The sequence below is a fragment of the Poecilia mexicana genome, unplaced genomic scaffold, assembly GCF_051168715.1.
Source record: "Poecilia mexicana isolate PSO_F unplaced genomic scaffold, ASM5116871v1 scaffold_14, whole genome shotgun sequence".
In the NCBI taxonomy this organism is placed as follows: Eukaryota; Metazoa; Chordata; class Actinopteri; order Cyprinodontiformes; family Poeciliidae; genus Poecilia; species Poecilia mexicana.
The window spans coordinates 2,322,384-2,344,242 of NW_028263383.1; the positions used below are offsets into that span (position 1 = coordinate 2,322,384).

Consider the following 21,859-nt stretch of genomic DNA (forward strand, 5'->3'; position numbering starts at 1 on the left):
TGGAAAAACAAAAATTGAGTAGGAAAAAATAGTTACGTTTCCGGATGTTATATCATATTCTGTTGTCTAAAAGATAAAAATCTCACTTCCTGACATGTGAAAGTCAAAACCAATCACAGAATGTTATACCGCGGGTTAAAAAAAAGGCCTTCAGTGTATCTAGGTGATCTAGGAAAAAAATTAATGTGGACTACTAATTAAAAGTTCCTGGTGATCTCATCTACTTACATAAACAAGCTTCATAGGAACTATTAATATTACCACTAATTGTGGCACCATCATAATGTAATCAAATTCAAAGTTGGCTTTTCTTTTTTCTTTTTTTTTACTTTTCTTAATGCCATATTATGAAACTATTTATTTATTTTAGGGCTTTTTGCTAATTTTTACCAGTGGCACCAAAATACAGTGGATGCTCTTAACAGAAACCCAAGTAAGATCTGACTCTGCTTGTCCATATTATTGTTCTCTTTGCTGCTGAATCTCACAAAGGTCCAAACAGAACCTTTTATCTGAGCCGAGAGGGACAAGTACATGGACCATTAATCATCAAATTTTTATCTAAGATGTGCTTTAACATGCTCTCCTCTTTTAGTTTTTTGGGACTTCACTGACAGATTCAGATGTACTCTTCTTCTGGCCTGCTTTCAGCTCTTACTTAATTTCATTGTAATCTCTTAATCTGGTCAACTAATCCAAAGCAGGCACGCTGAACTTCTTTACCCTACTTTGTCGTTCATGTACCGAGCATCAAATGCCCAGTTCACGGCTTTAAAGCTACTCTCTTATGATAGCTTTTCCATACTTTCAAATTGCAATCCATCTAGTCAAATGTTTGGTTTCATCCGTCGATTTCACTCTTTTTTCTTGTCATTCATACTTGAACATTACTTCTTCTGCCAAAGATATTAATGATAATTTACACATCATCTATTTTTGCAGTTCGGATAGATGCTCATTTGCTGGTCTGAGCAAAAATCTCACTCACAGAATCATGAAGGCCTCCTGTCATATAATAATAGATACGCACACAAGCGGAAAATGTTTCCCTGCAGCAAAACAGTGCCTCCTGGTGGACAGACATCTTGGTCCTCCAGTTACACAGAATGTTCTTTCCTGCTATCTCAGTTTATCCCTTTATTTTTTTCCTGTGCTAATTTGGAGATGTTATCAGAGAGCAATATATGTTTATCTCCTGTGCAAATGTGTGATTGTTCAGAGGAAAGGCAACATTCGGTACATTCAAGAGCAAGGGGGAAAGAAGGACCACGTTTGTGAGCATGTGCAGCCAATATGAAAAAAAAGTGAGTAAAAAAATGCTTCGTGAATGAAAGAGTATTTTTGCTGTAACGAGACGAGAATGTGAGGTTTGAACTGTATTGTGTGATGAAAGCTACATGAAGAGGTTTCATAATTTAATTCAAGGAAAAGGCAAGATGCCAGAAATTTGTTTAGACTTGCATTATGGTTTAATGTTTTTACCATCGTTTGAGTCTTTCTTTTTCTGTTTAATTAATATTTTTAAAATAAATAGCTTTTAAAGCTTGCAATCAAAAGTTCTAACAGGACTTTAACCCTCGAAGCACTTTCAGAAACTGCAAAGCTGCACAGTGTGAAGTGTTGGAGAGAAATTCATGATTCAAACAGTGAATAAATACGAGAAATATCATCACCCACACCTACCTTAAAGTTGCACTGTTGCTATGATTGTGGTTCAAAGAATTGTCCTAAAATATACATTTATGAAAAATAAATAAATAAATTATCCTGCTGGATCCATATTTTTGGCTCTTACCTTATGTCTATTTTTGCTCATGTTTAAGTCAAGATAAAAAATAAATAAATAAATAAATAAATAAATGTCATTTAAGGGAACTCGAACTTGGTTTTACTTCTTGCATCTTAGCTTCATGTTTACTGAAGTGTTTGGATTGTTTTGTTGCATTATCCGATGATTGTGATATTGCAACAATGTATTATACTTTCAAGAGAAAAAGAAGGAGTCAAGAAGTGTCAAATGAGTCTTTTTGTAAATATATTCTGTAATCTCACTCAAAATAATCTCAGTGGTACATAGCAATTCCACGCAAATGTGACAAGTATTTAAAGTTTCAAAACTGTTTTAGATTAGAGTTGTTAAAGCAGTAGTACACAATTTTTTATGTGACAGTGAGTCATATAGTTGAAAGTAATTCGTGATTTAACTAGTTTAGTTTAGTTTAATTTCAGATTAGTTTACACTGGACACTGAGTGTAACAATAAGTCTGGAGGGATCAGAATCAAAAACATCATAGCAGTTGTACCTTTATTCAGTCCTCATTGAGTATTATTTACACCGAAATTGATGTTTGCTTTGAAAGGAAATAAAGGTAGGAGGCAGAAGTTTACCTAAACCTCTAAAATATTCCGCTTTACTTTTAAATCAGCCAATAACTCTATCCATAATATCCCACATGTATCTTTCTTAATATATGTTTGTTTCCTACAGGAAGACTATTAGTGATGCACCGACTCGTACCTCCTTTTCTCGTATCAGGTTTTCTGTAACTGTCCAATTCAAACATGGCAACAGTTTAAAGGTTTATAAAACGGCCTTAAACAAAAAAAAACAACAAAAAAAAAAAACTGGGAGATTTCTAAGACTGCCGTTGCTTTAAGAAGTTACGAGTTTGCTTTGGTCTTGGTTGTTCTTTGACTAGCTAGCCGTTAGCTTCCGCTTGTTGCTCCTACCATCCTGGGTCTATGCTAAGCTAAAGACACCAAGAGGACAATATACTGCAGATAAGATATGGACTGCTTATAATATTTTAACAGAATCTCCCTTTAAAAAAATCAATACCATTCCCTGAAATTTGGAGATAATCTTAAATAGTAGAAGTTTTGTTTTCGCCTTTTGATGCTATGAAATAGAACGAGTGGTACTTGGTGGGATATGTACACTTTTTAAACTAAGTTATGGTGAAAGTCAAAATTCACTCTCTGTATTTATTTTTTAACAGAAAACTGCTTAAACTTAGACATACAATCTGATGTAGGATCATAATAATAAAATCTAACACATTTTTCATGTAAATGCTGTTATAAAGAATGGCTTCAGCTCTCTTCCATGGTTTCAAGCTATATCTTTAGCCCTCCTTTCTTTTCTCTCCTCCTTTAGAAAGACAGTAATGAAAGGAAAGGCAGGTGGTGAGGATTATGAAGCATTATAAGTTTTTAAATAAAATAGTATGATGTAAACCAGTGAATGCTAGTTGCAAGACACTTTCTTTAAGAAAGCTGAATGCATAAAGCCTATTTATTTATTTTCTTTGACGTATTACATGATCTTATGTTGTATAAGTCTGTCAGGGTTGTAAAAGAAAGATTACTCCAAAGTAGAGTAATGGAGCCTCTGCTGGATGAATGATCACATTACAACAGTGATCAGCAGGTCAAGGTAAAAATTTCATACTTTTCCAGACTCTGATGACAATGTTGCTACATTTAACACATTTTAACCTCTTCTAACCTGAAGGGGAAAAAAACATACAGGAATGAATAAAGGAACAACCTTTTTTTTCAGACTCATCCAGACCTGGATTAATGTATACAGTTGCATATTTTGGCTTCTTGCAGCATTTTTTAAATTTTTTTAAACTGCCAAGTACTTTTTTTCTTGTCTTACTAAATCTTAATTTTTCTAAGTATGACAGAAAATGTTCTTATTGTCTGCCATGTTGGCACATTTACTCTAAAATGCAGCATGCCGTCATTGCTTCACATGAGACCTCTCTCATCATGGGAGACTGGTGCTGCGGCAATTTGTTGGCATCAGCGTACAAAATCAATGCGCATGAAATTATTCACACTTAATCAGGCAGTTATTATCTAATCCATAGAAAAGTGCCCTAACAGGCAGAGGAAGATTCACAAACAAGAGCCATTAAAATCTGATTCAGTCACAAAACACTGCTTCCTTTGTTAAATGCTTTACGCAGATGCTTTTATAATGGCGTTTTTACTCGATTAAATGAGTTGGTGCCTCCGTTTGTCATCTGTTTCATTAAATTATCTCAAAGGTAATTCGATGATAAGCTCAGACTGTTTATCTTTTGACTTCAGTAATAGTCTTCTCAGCTGGTTTTGAAAGGTTTGCTTCGTTTTTGATTGAAATTGAAAGTTTAACAGTGATTTCAAAGACAAAAAGATGATTCACATCGTCAAGGTAAGTCCAGCATGCCATTTTCCTCCAGTGCTTTCTGTGTCCTGTCATAGATTTCTCCAATGGCGTTAACTACTCTGGTTAACACCACGCTCAGCTCCTCCTGGTTCTGCACACACACCAGCCTGAAGAAAAATCCTCGCTCCGGCAGGGCAATGAAGGCCAACTCAGCCGCCCGCCGGACAAACCAAGTGTGGTGGTGAGACAGGGTGTTCTGATACGCCTCCCGACACAGATCGGAGGGACTCCTGAGCCGTCCGGCCGTCGGCGTCTCTGCCAGCTTCTGCAGGAAGAGTTTTAACCAGAGCAGAGCTCGATGGAGTCGCAGAAGGGTTCGGCATCCTGAGTCTGTCTGGTGGTGGAAATCGACTATGCCTCGATTCAGCTCAGTCCAAATCATTGAGCGCACCGAGTGGTAGGCCCCCGTATCCTGCGAATACCCAGCAAACTTTTTCACCGCAGTTTGTGAGTTTTCAGAGTTTCCTGAGTGCATGTCTGGGACAAACTCTTCTTCTGGGCCCTTCTCAGAAAGCAGGGCCAGTTGGCGGATTATAGCAGTCTTAGTCTCTATCTCCTTTGATATTAAACTAACCATAGGGCCCAGAGACTCCATGAACCTGGGACAGAGACAAAGAACAGAAATAATCAGTGCCAGAAGTGGGTTCATATGTACAGCACCTTGTTGCTGTTATCTAATTAATGCTTTATGTCCCTAAAAACCAGACATTTCTAAGTATTTTTTATTAGTATTTTAGGTAAAAGACAGAAAAAAACAGTTGCACAGTTATATCTGGTCTAAAATTGTTAAAAATTAAATGAAAAGTTATAATGATTTAAGCATTTGTTACTCTATCATAAAATCCCATTAAAAAAACCTGAAATTTGAGGTTGTAACGTGAAAAATTGTGAAAATTTCAAGGGATATGAATACTTTTCAAGCTAATTTTTCTGTCTCTGTGACAAAGCTTTAACTGATGCTCTTACTTTACAAGCTCGTCCCAGCTGGACAGATACGGCTGCAGCAGCACATCCGAGGTGTAAGCCCGAGCAACCAGCAGGTGGGAGACCAACACCGACACCTGGAAGTTCTGGCCGGGGCACAGAGCGAGAACGGGCGGGCCCTGCGTCTCGTCTGCCTCGCTGCTGTTGGACAGCTGGTGAGGCTGATTCTGCAGCGGGGGCTGGGGGCGTGTGGTGAGGTCAGGGGTTAATCAACAGGGGACAAAGAAAGAAAAAGCTCGTGATTTATGGATTCACTGCTAGCGGGCTTCCCAACAAACACAAACCCGGTTTTGGGTTAGCAGTTGAGTCATTTCTACGCAGCCTTTGTGAACTTTTACCTTGTTAACTTGATTGTAACCTTTTAAACAGGAATCCCAGTGATAGTCCAAACCTCCCTCTGCAGCAAGACATTAGAAAAACACAAACATGTCAGACAATATTGGCAGTGATCTCTTCAAAATTGACAATTGTGATGGTGTAGAATTTTGTCAATGTTTGAAGAAGCCTTCAAACATTGACAATCTTCCTCTATGTTCAGGAGCTCATGATAGCTGCTTTTGTTTGATGATTAAAATTTTTTTTTAAAGGATTAGTTCACCCCTCCCCCCCCCAAAAAAAGCTGCATGCTATAGGCAACATCAATAAAAAGAGAGAGTTTAGAGTGGGCAAAGGGGGTGAAGAGCTGATCAATGAGCAGTGCTTCAATTTGTTAAGTCCTGCCGCTGTAGTAATACCTCTAATTGCCTTCAATTACTTGAGGGTAGCCTACTTTCGTTCTCATGTGCTGCAGTTTTGCTGATCATTAATCCTATTACCAGGAAACGGATTAAGGAACAACTGGCTTTCAAACGTTTCTGATGATTTAAAGTTCGACAAGGATTTACCAAACAGCGTGCAAAAGTGAGCTTTCTAATGAAATACAGTGCATTTCAAATGCATCAAAGAAACATTTTAATTATTTTGTCCCAGAACATCTTCACTTTATTCTATGGGGGTTTTATATGATAGTCCAAAGTGCAGCATGGTTGTGATGTCAGAGGAAATTGATACTTGGCTTTGAAAATTTAAAATCCAAACAGGGTGGTGTGTATTTGTGTTAATTCACCTTATTGACGCCTATAAATAACACAACCAGTTGCCTTTCGAAGCCAAGGAGGAGTTCAAAAGATTAACAGCTGAGGTAGGAAAATCTGTGAACTGTACAAATATTAGTTGTTACTCGTCAATCCGGACTTTGAGGAAGATTGGCAAGAACAAAGCCACAATAAGTCCTACTTTCAGTTTGTCACAATCAGTGACAAAGCAAAACGTGAAGGAAGGTTCTCTGGTCAACTCAGACCAGCATTTACGTTTTTGGATAATATGCAAAATTGTGTAAATGAGGGGGGGAAGGAAACACTCCCAGTTTCCCTGAACACATCGCTATGTAGCATCACGGTGACGGGAGGCTTTTCTTCAGCAGGAAAGTTGGTTAGAGTCGAATTGTAGCTGTGTTGGTGGATAGAGGTAAACCAAAGCATTCCTGATTTTGGAGGCTGCACAAGACTTGAGACTGTGGTGGAGGTTAAATATAAAGACAGATATTTATGCGTTTGAATCCTATTGAGAATCTGTGGAAAGACTTAAAAAATCATGCTTATGGACTCTCCATCCAACGACCAAAGCAGAATAAAAAGAAACTAATAAAGACATAATTCAAAGGACATGCATCTGCAGTTACACCAGTTTGTCTAAAAGGTTTTGACTTAAACAGATGATAATGGAATAAATAAATTTAAAAAAGGAGTTTCCAGTGATGACAAAGAGAAATCTGTGATTTTCACTCAAACAGAACTTTATTAATACTTGCATGAATCAAAATCTGTTCAGTTTGATCTGCTCTAATCAGACAGAGAGTCACTGCCGTCTCTACGTGGGTTATCGCAGAGTTTCTCACAGGGAGTACGGGAACCAGCGTTTCTGGCTCGGTATCTGGATGTTAACAAAGACATCTGAAACCTTGAAAATGGAGGAGCGCTTCATTCTTATCTAAACCCTCCCCAAGTTCCAGTAGGGCGAAAACACAATAGGCCTCACATAAATGTTGCTGTTGCTGCAAAAGAAGGTCAATATTTTTCCCCAGATTATACAAAGTATTCAAAGACGCTATTCTCTAAGATTCCACTAGCAAAAGGCTACAAGTTTTAGATTTTATTTGCAACAGATATTCAAATGTGGACTAAGAAATGGCTTAAAGGCTGTGAATACTTTTATAATGTTCTCTAGATTTAACCCAGTGAGCTTACCTGATGTCACCTGCATTCACGCTGCTTGTTGAATTAAGTCAAAAATATAATATTCTTAACATCCTGAAATATGGATTAGCAAAATTTTCCACAAAATAATATTTGAGATATACTGAAATATATATATTATAGTACATATATACATATATGTACTATATTACTTATATTCAGTTGGTCTGCTGTATAAAGTTTCAATGAAATAAATACTAGTTTCTCATAATGTTATTAAAAAGGACCCTTTATTTGTTAATATTATTTGAGTCTGATGTCTCCCAGCACAGTATGATTCAGTTTAAGTGAAACAAGTGTTTACATAAGACATGGTAACCTCTCAAAGTAAATAAACAAGAAACATTTTTAGGTCATTTTTGGACCAGAGAACCTTTTTAGTTGGGTTAAGATGAAAGTCCAGAGGTGGCTGCTTTCAGCTCCCATCTAAAAACCAGGACCAGCTCTCAGTCTGGAGCAGATGTCACCTGGTCTCAGATTAGACCTTCCTGGAATTATTACATTGCACATTTCTTATCTGATTGTTGTTTTCTTTTTTATTAGAAACTGAAATTAAGAAGGTTTTTAATAGCAGTAAAATAAAAATGTCTTCTGTAAGTTAGAAATCTGACAGTTTATGAAAGTCAGACACCTCAGAATTAAGTTTAAAGCTACACGATAATATCTTACTGATCCATATTGATGAAATACGACCAGTGTTCCTGAGTCTGCACCATGTGATTCAGTCCTAATCTGAGCCAAATGCATTCCAAACAGAGCGGAGGAAATAAAACTAATCGTAGCTGACCAGCACTGCACACTCAGAGAAATACTCACGCAGCCACAGTGATCCAAGACACAGCAGCAGGACCAGGATAGCAGCGGCCGCCTTGCGCTTCACACCCATCCTGACGTTCAGTCTGCGGCCCGCCAGTCTGCCTCTGTTGCTTTTTCTCTGCCCTTTACCTTTTAATTCCTCCGTGTTTCACATGAGGGCTCGGGTCCTTTCACTGGCTGTCACCGGACCCCGTCCTCTGACCCCCCCCTTGTCCTCTGAAACCGATCATGCTCTTCCTCAAAACTTCAAAAGAAAACATTTCTCAGACATCATTGCATTTCCAAAACCTGTATGCATGCTCCTGTCAGTTATCCCTGCATTTTTAAGCTGCTGTTTTCCCTCTGTTGTTTTTCTCTCTTTTTTTTTTATCATTATTCAGCTGCCGGTCTCCTGGTGAGTTGCTCAATCTGAGAGTCCAGAGATCAGCCGGGAGCAGCCTGTGGCTGATAAAGTACAGCCAACTCAGCTTATCCGACAGTGACCTCTCTCTTCCGGATTCATCTTCTGTGTGAGCTCAATATTCCTGGTGAGCAGAGAAATGCTCGCTCCTTCGCTTCTCCTCCCACCACTACGCTCCCTCCCCCTCATCCCCTCTCCTCCACTCCTTTTTCTCCCTTGTCACATCAAAACTCATTTACACACACCGCAGGGAGGGCCACAATGACCCTAACACACACAAGCAAAGCTCCAAAACCTCTTAGTTTATGCAAATACTAGAGGAATAGTTAAATTATGTATTAAGGTCATGTCAGCGTAGGTTCAAAACAGTGCAAAAAACAGACATTGAACTCCACACTCAAGCTGCACCACGTGTCCTCTCATGAAGAAGGGCTTAACAATGGCATTTTCCATCAAAGGAGCGGGAAAAAAAGTGAAGGCAGGGCCATTCATTATGAGACTGTGGGGGCCGCTGGACACAGGCCTTTCATTCAGTGGAGCCAGTGGATGATCGGATCTGAACTAGGCACTATCCGATAAAAAAAAAAAGGGGGATGAAGGGACTCATTCACCAGCTGCAGGTATTTGGCTTCACATCATTACTTTGCAACCATTGTGATGCCTCTGCAAGTGTAAACTTAAACCGAAGAGGCTGGTGTGCAGAACCTTCACTGGTGTGTTCACTGAAACATTATAAAAAGATAAATAGATCCATATATTTACAACTGAGGTCTGCCTATCTGTTCTCCTCTTTGCAATAAATCCCTTATCTAACACGTGATGCTACAAATTACCCTCAGTAGCCACATTATTACTTTGGTTAAGTCATGCATGCATAGACTTGGAAACTCTATTACATGTTGTCTTGAAACAATTATTATTCTCACAAAAAAAAAAAGTTTCACGTTTGACTCATTTCAAAACTTTAATGTATTTTATTTGGCTTTATTGGTGAAGAAATAAATGATGGCCAGTTAACACTGTTGCCTTTGCAGCAATAAAGTTCCCTGTTTGACTCTCGCCTGTGGCGGTCAGATTCTGCATGTTTTCTCCGTACATTTGTGGGTTCTCCAGCGTATCGTAGCTTCCTCCAACAGTCAAATAAAAGAAAATATGAATGCTAGGTTAACTGGCTTCTCTGGATTGTCCTTAGGAGGGAGTATGTGTGTGGGCATGGTTGTTTCTGGTGCGATCCATCTGTGTTGCCCTGTTAGACACCGCTGAATTGTGGGGTCAGGATTAGGGTTGCATGCAATATGTCTGACCTGTAGCTATATTACAAAGATGAATGAGCAAAATATGGGGGCTGCAGATGCTCAGAGCTTGTAGAGACATACCCCAACAGAGGTGGTTCTGCAAATGTTGACTCAGTGAAGCCTTTTATAATTCATAATTTGTATCGGGTTTCACGTTTAACAACCTTAAACAAACGACATCGCCTTGTCACAAACTGCAAATCGTTGCTTATCTAACAAAAGCTGGGTTGGAAGTGAGGAAACAAAGTGAGAAAAACTAGTCTGACTAGTGTGCTGTTTTCACTGGAGTTAGAAAGGAAAGTAGCCACCAAATCATGACTTATTTCCAAATGAGCGGCTTGCAAAGTCGTCTAATAGGCACAGCATTTTAATGGTCCTTCAAATCTGGGTTTTCCCTACAACCTTCGAAGCGCTGATAAGGAGAAGAGGCTGTTGTTATCTGCACTGTGTACTTTACTTTATTCGCTAGCGCTTGTGGGATAAATGTGCAGAGATCAGCTGCAAAATTACTAATTTATTGAAAGTAAAATATGTGAACAAAATTGTTGTTTGGTTTTTGATTCTGTATCTGAATCAGTGTCTCATTACTCTCTTGCAGATTTATTTCTCTAAAGTGTTTACACTTTTTTATCATTTCCTTTTCATCCTAAAATATTCATCCCATTTTTTTATTGCATAATGTTTTTTGTTGTTTTTTTTCCTGTCTGTGTGTCATATCTCAGTGGTTTTATTTGCTTCCACAACACTTTGTGTGGTTTATGAAAGGCAGTTCAGTAAGAGATGGACACGGCTGCAGTCGATGACCATCGCTGAAAACTTATTTTGTACTTTTTTGATATTTTCCTGGATGTAAACATAAGTGCTTTCTAAACGTGAAGTCGGACTGCTCTAGACCTGCGTCTGAGTTGTAAGTGTGAGACACTCACACCCTCTCTAAGCTCTAGTTACTGTAAAGAAGCCCATCTCTGTTTTCCTTGCTGTATATTTAGAAGTACGTCACATTCTGAGCAACTCACATGGCACATTCCAGATTTCCCACTGTTGCCCTTCGCCCTGAATAAAGACATTATCTTTGCAAAAATTATAACAGTGAAGTATGTCAGCCATCTTGAAGTGAGCTGCAGAAAACATAAAAGTTAGCTGACTTATCTTGATGCCGATCAGAGACTCGGTCCCGGTGCTTTATTAATTTTTCTAAGCAGTGTCTCCTATTAACACTGGTAATCCACAGGCTCTGTCTTGCTGCAGGACTCCTGCAGTGGAAGTGGTATGAGTCTGCAGTATGTATTAATACCCAGCATTCATAGCAGAGGGGGGCAGATGGGAGGGGGGGGGCAGGCCCACACATCCAGTCACCTGTTCTCCTTGCGACCCCAGTGGGCGTCTGTGAATCCGAGCCTCTTCGTTAGTCTCGCACAAAAACAGTTCAAATCAAATCCCCGCCGCCAATCAAACTGGACATGTGCACATCGACAGGAAGCGGTTCCAGAAAATAAACCGCACAGGATGGACGGGTTGCATTGCTGCAGTTGTTAAATGATCTTGATGATTATTGTGGATGGCTGGAGTGTGACTTGAAGTCCTGGTTTAGTGCCTCCAGCTGCTGTGTAACCCGAGCCTCGGATGGACCGACAGCAGGGCTGGACAACAGTCAGGGTGTTTGATAGGGGGGATTTAAGGCTCTTCCCCTTCGGTCTTTACTCTCACACTCTTTCTCCTCCTCACACTTTATATTTAAACATAGTCAAGTGGAATGCATTAGGGGGCTCCAGGGGACATAATGGCTCTGCGCTGTTTAGGGATATTTTTCGTATTTCTCGCTGCTCTGGGGACTCTGACGAGCCTGGGTAAGTGGTGTGTTTGCAAACTTTTGGTTGATCTTCAGGGACTGGCATGCTGCGCAGTTGTGATGCTATATGTGGACAGACGATCAGTGTTCAAGGATGAGCAACTCCAAAGGTCTTCCTTTTAGCGATTTGTTGCGCTTAGTAGGACTTTTCTGTTTTTAAAACTGAATTTAATCTCCAAAGGGTCATTTTAAGTATAATTTTTAATTTGTTTATAAAGTTTAAATGGAGAACATCACAGTAGGAATAATGTGAGAGTAGGAAAAAGGAACAGAGAAACCTGTAACAGATGTGTGGGAACATTAGCAAAATGAAGGATTGTTATTATTCTTCATTTTTGAACGATCCTGATGTTGAATTCAGATATTTAAAGCTGGGGGGCCAGTGGTGGGGTGGTTGTGCAGGATCTTTGATCCTATCAGCAGCAACACACAACTCATCGTGCTGAAAACAGTCAAGGCCCCAACATGCAGGATCCCAAGGTAGATTATGATTCAAAGTGATGTTTTGCATTGAATTCTGCTTTGAGTTCTTTTACACTGTACAAATAGGAATGTTAGGATTGTTGATCTGTCGGTTTTATTATTTTTATAAATTATTGTCAGACGATGATAACTAGGGCAAATACAAAAAGCAGTTTTAAAATTCTGCTTTCAGTTAAGGGTTAATAATTACCTAAGTTACCCTGGCCCCTTGTGAAAAAGTGCTCGACTCTTAGTGAATTTACTGCAGTTAACCACATTATGTTTTTTAAAGCTTGACTAATTTTCCCAAGTAAATTCTGTCTGATGTAAAGAATTTCTTTGGCAACATGAAATAGGCTAAAAGATCTCGGAAAACAACACATCCTGTCAAAATCTAAAGTCTGTCAGTCTGGAAGAGTTTCTGAACCATGTTTAAATCTACAGTGAGAGCCACAAATGGAAATTACGGAGAAGAATCCAAATTACATATCACATACTACAACTCATCCAGGAGATTATAAAAGAACCCAGAACGACATCTGAAGCATCACAGTCTTCGCTTGTCTCAGTTAAGGTCAGAGTTCATCAATAAGAAATATGGACAAAAACTGCATCCATGGGAAAACTCCAAGGGAAATGAATGCTGGCAAAAAAAAAAGACAAATACTTCACTTGTATTTGCTAAACATTTTTGATTGTTTTCAAGTCTTTTTGGAAAAGAGTATTTGGATTGACAGGATAAAAGGGAAACTTTTTCAAAAGGTGTTTGTCATTTTACATCAGATGTAAAACTAAAGACATTTCAGGAAATGAATAATGACAGATCAACACGGTGGTGTTACTGTGACGATGGTTTGTTATAATTGATGGAAACATGAATTCTGCTCTTTAGAATAAAATCCTCCAGTTTAAAACTGATATCTGGTAAAGATATAATAACTGTAACAGGAAACTATTTCTGGTTGGTTTGGATTGTTTCTCTTAATCAGAGAGATCATCATTGAGCCTGCTTTTTCTGTTTACTCTAGTTGTCTATTTAAAATGTCTGGGTATGGAAAAAAAACAGAAACTATCTGAATGTTTCATAACCCACTATATTTTTTTTCTGACAATCATTTAAAGACAACAAGAAATGTCTGTATCATCACTAAAATGAGTTCACTTCAGTCGAGGAATATATGAAAACTAACATGGAGCTAATTATTAAAGTAATCATTCAACCTATTTAAAATGATCTGAAACACAAGATAAAACAAGTATAATAATACAGATAACTGTAAGTAATGTTTTAGAAATACATTTTTAAAAATGACATTCGCAAAATAATTAAAGATGATTAATCAAACATTTACCGACCACGGATATGTGTTTTAAATCGTAAATTACTACTGTTTTAAAATTAGTATTTACTACTGCCCTTTGTGGTCAAATTGTTGGTATTTCTATATTTTCTAACGTCTATTTCAGTTATTTCTGTTTACTTGTCACGTCTTACCTGCTGCTGCCTTCTTGCCCAGGTCAACCTTATGAAAGAGTTCCTGATTTTATTTGCTTAAACATAGATTAATAAAACAAAAACAACTGGTCTTTCAGGATTTTACAGAAAGGATTTCGCATGCTTTATTTCTAGTCCGTGTTTGACACTCACAAATACAAAAAGCAAAACAGAAATACAGCCCAATGATGTTTTATCAAAACCAGCTGCATGTGGATGCTGGATGCATTATTGCACTCCGGATGTGTTTCCTAAGACATGATGTTCTGTTGGGGGAGTTTAGAAAGAAAGAAATCTGAATCAGTGAACAGCCTTTTGATCCACCGGCTCTTTTGTTTGACCTTGGGAAGAAAGCCGTTTTCATGTGAAAGGCCACATCTGGTGTGTTCCTGCACACTAGAGTTTTCTGAAATATGTCCCAAATGTTTTAGAAAACATTGTTGAGATTTTTTAACTCTAAAAAGTTGCACATCACAGGTGACGCCAGCAATGTCACACATCTAAATATATCTTTACTGAAATAATAACTCCTTAAATCTTTTAAAGATATGCTCCTAAATGAGGATGACAAATCAAACCAGGGCAGGTAGAGATATGAATGAGTAATTCTTTTTTTTTTTTTGTATTTCTGAATTTTGGTTTGCACTTTTTAACCTGGTCAGAATTGCGTCATGCATTGCAAATGCATTTTTATGCATTGTCATTGACCTGAATGTATTTCTCTGTGCTGTTTGCCAGTGATCAGCTCGGCACAACAAGTCAGTTATTTACAAAGCTGAAACCGTGGTGATGTAATATTTACCTGTACGGTCATGTTGCTCTGACACAAGATGCTGTCTGTCTTCATGTCACAATGCATAAAAGATCCTGTTGCAAGTTTTGTTTGTCAAAGTTTTGATGCACCCTCCTGCCATCCTGTTCTTTTCTCTACGCTTACCTTCGAGATGATTTAGGTATCGGCTGCAGGAAGTGAAGAGAGGTCAAAGCACTGACATTAAATACTAACTAAACCTTGTATGCACTTGAGTTGACTGAGTGAGCTGTATTTAGAAGATAAGTACATACTGTTCAGCTCAAATAGCCCTGCGCTGAAGTCAGCAGCATTGTTGCAAACGGATGTGCGGTGCAATGTTATTTCTATTACTGCAGATCAAACCGAATTCACAGATTTCTGTTCTTTAGCTTATTTTTTATTTTTATTAAGAGGCGCTCAGAGACTGCTGCACTATTCAGATGTTCACACTTTGACTATGTTCGTCCCTGAATGCATCTTATATGAAGCTCGACTGTATTTAATGATTTAAAAAAATGAAACAGCTGTCAACGCTGTCATTACAGAGCGGCAGCTATGCAAACTGTCCCATGGGTAGATTAAATATTTGCGCCTGGCAGGAGCAGCCAGGCTGCCGGTTCACAAGGGAGTACATGATTCCATGTTTTGTAGTGTGTAATTTTGACCTTTTGTTGCAAAACGTGAAAACTAATTCTAGTGCTTATGAGCCAAGCCCGATTTAAAGCGCAAATTTAGGGTTGCTAAGGATAGTGGAAATTATGTGTTTGTGCATATGGCATCAAACACTTGGAAGGCACAGATGTACAACGAGGTTAAAGTTATAAATTAAATTTAGCAGATTGATTTCATGTTTATTGAATACGTCATGTTCGTCGGAGAAAATTCCCCTGGTGTCTCTCTTTACGTTCCTGCGTTTCATTCCTACAGTGGTGTGTAATGAGGAGTCCAAGCTGATCTACGACTTGTTCAAAAACTACAACAAGAACATTCGTCCAGCAGTTGAACCTCGGGAGAAAGTGCAGGTCATGATCAAGCTGACTCTGACGAACCTTATCTCACTGGTAAGAGCTGCAAGCTGTCATTTGTTGAAAAAACCAACAACACACAAATAAAAGATAAGAGCAAACTCCATTGCAAAAAGACTTCCACTTCCCAATCATAGACTTCACTGGATTTGAATGAAGTTTTATGTGAAAGATCAACATAAGGTTACCGTGTATATATATTTTTTAAAATAAATCTAAAAAAGTGTGTTTTCATATTCACATGAAATCAAGTCAACTGCTTCACCAGGACAATAAATACTCCTGTTCTCGTGAGGTTTCTTAGGGAACATCAGTGAACAAACAGCTTCAGGAACATTTTGGGAGTATGTTTGCTCATGTTCTTGCCCAGTCAAAGTTCAGACCTAAATTCTGTTGGAAAATTTGCTGCAAGCCTTGAAATTGTGTCCACAAATGCTCTCCGTCTCATTTGACTGAGCTTTAGACATTTAGCGATGTCTGTTAGAAACCATTTGTCGCTGCAGCAAAATGGGGACTTCACAGCAAACCGCAAAGAGTTAAAACCTTCGGTCTGTCTTTCCGGTATTCACTACTTTGTGTTGGTCCAAAATCAAGCTAAGACATGACAAATTGTGAAAACAAATAGTTCTACAAGATTTACCTCTCTGATCAGCTTCCTATCACAGTACTGGTTCTATTTAAAGACAACAAATGTTCAATGCTTTCCTTTTTCTGCTCCTCTCCCCGAATTTTCAGAATGAAAAGGAAGAGACTCTAACAACCAATGTATGGATTGAAATTGTAAGTTTACTCTCTTTTCATTTGTAGCTTGAGTTACCGGAAGCAACATGTCTCTTTTTTTTTTTTTCTCTCTTGTTTGACTCCAGCCATGTCTGTTTTTTAACGTCACTGGTGACCTTTCTCTCAAATGTCATCAACAGCAATGGTCTGATTATCGCCTTGCCTGGAACGAGAGCAATTATCACGGCATTCAAGTTATCCGCGTCCCGTACAACACGGTTTGGCTTCCTGACATAGTCCTTGAGAACAAGTGAGGGCTTCACAAAAAATGTGTCAAATTCTGCATATTTTCTCCTGCTGCAGAGCAAGAATGCAGCCTCAGGTCAGCGTTGTTTCCAGTTTCTCTTCTTCTTGTGCAGCATTGACGGCCAGTTTGATGTGGCTTACTACGCAAATGTCCTGATCAGCAGTAATGGCTGGATGTACTGGTTGCCTCCTGCTATCTATCGTAGCACCTGTGCAATTGAAATTACTTACTTCCCATTTGACTATCAAAACTGCACACTGGTGTTCAGGTAAAAAATAAAATAAAGCACAGAATCCACGCCTTTCACTGCATTATAACTGTCTTTCTTCTTCTTTTCTCTTGTCAAAAACCCAAACAAGATCCCAAACATACAGTTACAACGAACTGGACTTGATCTTGGCTACTGAAGATGATGAAATATTTGAATGGGTGCATATCGACCCAGCTGCTTTTACAGGTACACGACATCCATTCTGTCAGCGTCCTGACATTCAAACTCTGCAGGTTTACCCCGACTGTTTCTGTGTCCCCGTAACAGAGAATGGCGAGTGGGCCATTGTCCACCGACCTGCCAGGAAGATGATCAACTCGAGGTATTCCCCCGATGACCTGGAGTATCAGGAGATCGTGTTCAACCTGGTGATTCAGAGGAAGCCCCTGTTCTATATCATCAACATCATCCTGCCCTGCTCTCTGATCTCCTCGCTGGTTGTGCTGGCCTACTTCCTTCCTGCTCAAGGCCAGTGCGAATTGTTATTATCGACAGCCCTTAAAAACAAAAAACAGGACAGAAAATTGGTGGGTAGTTGTCCAGGGCAGCATTAGAAAGGGGGCGGATGAGAATCATATCAAAAATAGATCTCATTCATCTAATTTAGTTTCCTCCTAAATTAGTTTGTTATTGTTTTTAATAGATGTGGACACAAAGGGGAGTTGGGCTTAATGTTGTAAATATGGAGATCTTGTTATGTTTGATGCTAATCTCATAATGCCCAAATCAAGTGACGCAAAAGTTATTCTATATTACCTTCTTTTCTTAGCTGGAGTGGCTGATTATGTAGTATTATATTAATTAATAGTTTGTGAGTCTTAATGTCCTCCATCCTAATTTGACAGCAAAATAATAACAATTCCAAAATGTTGCTGCCCTCTCTATGTGTTGCTATTATTGTTCAATGATTATGTTTTTAGATGGGGTTTTTTGCCATTTCCTTCCAGCTGGCGGACAAAAACTGACTGTCTCCATTTCTGTGCTGCTGGCTCAGACTGTCTTCCTGTTTCTGATTGCTCAAAAGGTCCCTGAGACATCGCTGTCTGTCCCTCTGATTGGAAAGTGAGTCATCTGCAGTCTCTCCTGCTGGTTACGTTTTACGCTCTAATCCAAAACAGATAATCTCTAATGTCCTTCTCAGGTACCTCATTTTTGTCATGAGCGTCACAACCCTCATTGCAACCAATCAGATTGTGGTGCTGAACTACTCTCTCCGCAGCCCCAGCACTCACATCATGTCCCACACTGTCAAGCACGTAAGCCCACCGCGGGACATGACGTGTTTTGAAAAGCAGACGTAGTTTTTGCGAGCTAACAAAGATTGTCCAAACTGTCTCCTGTAGTTGTTCTTGGAAATGGTGCCTCGTTTCTTGGGCATGTCCCCGCTGGTGGACGACAGTGAGGCGACAGCCGAGATGAACGGGTTGAAGGAGAGGCGGCGCAGCTCCTTCGGCCTCATGCAGAGGGCAGAGGAATATGTGTTGAAGCAACCTCGGAGTGAAATGATGTTCGACAAACAAAGAGAGAGACATGGCCTCACTCGATCAATTGGTGAGAGTGATTTTTAATTGATAAAGTTTGCCATGTACTCCATTTAGAAGAATCCCTCCTCCTGTGCTGATGCTGTTGACCCCAAAGTATTATTTGCTTCTATTGGTGGAGTTGTTCTGCTTCTAACTGTTGTCCTCTCAATCTTTGTAGTAAATAATATAGATGTGAGCAGCACTGCAAACTTGTACAAGAGTTTAGCGCAGGCGGCACCTGAGATTAAGCAGTGTGTGGACGCCTGCAACTTCATTGCTGAAAGCAAAAGACAACAGAATGACATTGGATCTGTGAGTATTGCATTTTTAAGTTTGGAGATTAATTTTGTTCTGTTTTAAACAGATGTGCCTTCCAAAAGTACATTTACTTCTTAAGCTGTCTTTGTCATCTTATAACCTTCAATGTTTTTTACTGGGGTTTTTTGGTTTCATCATTTCATTTTATCTCGGTAGGACATCTGATGCTGTCTGGGATCTGTAGTAGCAGAAATGCTACCTCTAACCTCTCTGCTGTGTTTCTTGGTCTTCATTATGTTTTTTTTTCTGGTTTTCTCTAACAAACTCTCACGCAGGAGAACTCTATTGGATTTTATTCATGGGTATCAAAGTAATGGAGGCTGAATATAAATAGTTATGTTTTCTGTAAGCTTTTTAAAACAAAGTTCCTTTTCCTTCTGCTTTACAACGTCACAGTTTTGTCTTACTTTGTGTTAGTGCATTAAAAACACAACAATTCAAATAAAACCCATTAAGGTTGTTGCTGTGTTATTCTATTACACTTGACTTTCCATTCTGGGACAATAAATGCTGTTTCTATTCTATTCTATTCACAGGAAATTGAAAGCTGGGTTCTGATAGGAAAGATGATCGACAAGGTGTGTTTCTGGGCTGCCATTTTTCTCTTCACTGTAGGCACCGTGGGGATTTTCCTTACTGGGCACTTCAACCAAGCGCCAGAACTCCCATTTCCTGGAGAGAACAAGAAATATGCTCCAGTTTCTTAAAAATAAACTGTTGCTTGCTCTTGGAGCATTTATTTACAAGGTTCACTTTTCCTCATGCTGTACGTTAGCAGCACGGCTTGTGAAGTCCGAGCCTTTAGGGTTAAGTCAGGTTGGATAGATCTGTGTCAAAAATCACACTGATCGTCTGCAAAGCAGCTGAGGGTTTAATTTACTTTTAAATTTTGGCATGTTCTTTTGGTGATTCAACAAAGCTATGTTCTAAATCATAATACTGCTCAGGAAAATCCTTCAGAATATGGTTTGTGTTTTATTTATTACTTTTGAGTCTATGAGAAAGACGTGACACTTCGAAACTGAGAACCTTTAGGCATTTCAGGAGAAAAGTCTAGAGCTATTGACTAAGCAAATTTAATTTTACTGGAGGAAAGACGGATGCAAAAGGAGACTCCCTCTGAGGTTTAGCTGCTTTGTTTATATGTGAAGAGGAAAAAGTTGCCTAATTGTTCACTGTCTTAAGAAAACCCAGAGCAACCAGAAAAAAACACTTATTTGCCTTCTTGTTTTAATGACGTTGTATAAGGCAGATGGATTAAATGGTGATATTATGCGTTTATTGTTTTTGTTTTTTTTGTCAATATTTTTATGTGTAACACTGAACTAAATAAAGTAACTTTTATTGTTGACACACATGTCAAATAAAGCACATCAAGGCTATGACTGAATGTGCTGATTTATATCTGTTGCAGCATTTGGGTGGTTGAACCAGAGATTCTGTTGCAATTCCCAGATTTGGGTTTTGTATTATTATTTGTAATTGTGTATTTAATAAATTATTCCAAAATAAAGTGTTTTGATTCTAAGTACTAACATATTTTTTGCATTTTTTCCTTAGGAGAAACCTTTTCAGTCCGAGTCATATTGTTAAAACTTTAATGGGATAAAACGCCATCTTGTGGCGAGAAGGTGCACTACATTAAGATAAATGAATGCAAGATAAATGACACGATAATGAGAGGAAGAATCGGTCAGAAATGTATGTATTATTCAGTGGAATTGTCTTTTAAACTCCTTGACCTTAAAGCATCTGAAAATTGTTACCAGGGATGAACCAGACTTGAGCAGCTCCACAAGTCTCTGCCTTATGTCTTGGGTGATTTCTTTTGACTTTCCCGTTGTGTCAATAGTTCAGCTACTATTTTTCTTTAACTATTGACATTTAACATAAATATATATCCATCTACCCATCATCTATATCATCCTATCCTAGCAGGGTCACAAGGGGGCAGCCTACCGCCAGTGATCACTCCAGCAAGTACCGGGTTACAGCCTGGATACATTCCCAGTTCATCACAGGGCAGCACGAGCAATAATGTACACCCACACTCATCTTAGAGTGACTAAAATAGTCTCTTTTTTTTTAACTTTGGGGAAAAGTCGGGGCACATGGAAAGAACCCAAACATGCACCAGGAAATCATGCAAATTCCATGCAGACAAACTCTAGGCTGCAACTTGAACCAAGGACATTCTTGCTGCAAGGTAATAGTGGTAGCCAAAGTGATATCCTTCAGCTCACATAAAGGTTTATATATAATCAAATATCATTTTTCATCCATCTGTCCAGCTCTTTACCTTCAGTTTATAGGGGTTTTTGTATCATGTGCGAGACACTAAAATGTAAACTCATTCTAATCCCAAGTTTTTGGTTTGCACCTTTAACAGCAAAGTTGACCTTATCTACTGCTAATTAACATTATCTTTCTGTATTGTGAAAATTTTTCAGAATTTACTTTAAATTTCCCCCAAAAAATTGACATGTTTAGCTTATGAGCAAAACCTCATTAAAATACTTTTAGTCTGAACTGAAAGAAGGTTACTAAAAATACTAATTATGCTAATTTAGAACCCAATTAGATAATCTGGATATTAATATTTTAAAGAGAAATTATTTAATTTAAGACGTTATGTGACATTAAGGAATCTCTGAGTCATATTTTACCATGACATGCCCTTAAAATCCCATATTAAACCAATTTAGATGCCCACTTTTGCCTGTACAATACCATTAAAATTAGGAACATTCTTTCTCTTGACGACAGGAAAACCTTCACAATGGGACCGTGAAGTATTTGCTACTACAAGGCTGTAACTGTTTTTCAGGAAACAAAAAAAACCCATACACTTCAGCTTATGAAAAGTGAGGATAAATTACTCTTTCCTTCAATCTGCCTCTATAATCGGATTGATCTGATCTGATTATGTAATTCTGTATGACGTTTGCCTTAAGATGCCATTTGTTCTGAACTGCAGTTGAATCATTGTGAAAAAAACAAACTATATGTACGTTTTGAACTTAATTTTGAAAGAGCCCGTACCGGAAGTCACGTGCTCTTTCGTCTGACGTCGTCGCACTAGTATGT

The 21,859-nt window shown here is 38.6% G+C and overlaps 2 protein-coding genes across 2 annotated transcripts; one reads left to right on the forward strand and one right to left on the reverse strand.

Moving 5' to 3' along the window:
- Positions 1-2,018: 2,018 nt before the first annotated feature.
- On the reverse strand, positions 2,019-8,927 carry gltpd2b (glycolipid transfer protein domain containing 2b). Its single transcript, XM_088012557.1, has 4 exons — positions 8,315-8,927; positions 5,543-5,601; positions 5,187-5,383; positions 2,019-4,819 (listed from the first exon to the last, which is right to left on the reverse strand). Exons 1-4 carry the CDS (start codon positions 8,382-8,384, stop codon positions 4,201-4,203), a joined length of 945 nt encoding a protein of 314 aa, XP_087868683.1. The 5' UTR covers positions 8,385-8,927; the 3' UTR covers positions 2,019-4,200.
- Positions 8,928-11,346: 2,419 nt separating this feature from the next.
- On the forward strand, positions 11,347-20,307 carry chrne (cholinergic receptor, nicotinic, epsilon). The gene is made up of 12 exons (XM_014969196.2): positions 11,347-11,856; positions 15,536-15,669; positions 16,369-16,413; positions 16,554-16,663; positions 16,773-16,928; positions 17,020-17,117; positions 17,199-17,399; positions 17,879-17,993; positions 18,073-18,187; positions 18,275-18,482; positions 18,633-18,766; positions 19,309-20,307. The coding sequence occupies exons 1-12, from the start codon at positions 11,790-11,792 to the stop codon at positions 19,477-19,479; spliced, it is 1,554 nt and encodes a 517-aa protein (XP_014824682.1). The 5' UTR covers positions 11,347-11,789; the 3' UTR covers positions 19,480-20,307.
- Positions 20,308-21,859: the final 1,552 nt, after the last annotated feature.

Coding starts and splice junctions, on each gene's coding strand:
- gltpd2b (XM_088012557.1), bottom strand. CDS start 8,384: ATGGGTGTGAAGCGCAAGGCGGCCGCTGCTATCCTGGTCCTGCTGCTG. Junction 5,602..8,314: donor TCTTGGATCACTGTGGCTGC/GTGAGTATTTCT, acceptor GTCTTGCTGCAG/AGGGAGGTTTGGACTATCAC. Junction 5,384..5,542: donor GTTACAATCAAGTTAACAAG/GTAAAAGTTCAC, acceptor ACACGCCCCCAG/CCCCCGCTGCAGAATCAGCC.
- chrne (XM_014969196.2), top strand. CDS start 11,790: ATGGCTCTGCGCTGTTTAGGGATATTTTTCGTATTTCTCGCTGCTCTG. Junction 18,483..18,632: donor TGGCCTCACTCGATCAATTG/GTGAGAGTGATT, acceptor CAATCTTTGTAG/TAAATAATATAGATGTGAGC. Junction 18,767..19,308: donor AACAGAATGACATTGGATCT/GTGAGTATTGCA, acceptor TTCTATTCACAG/GAAATTGAAAGCTGGGTTCT.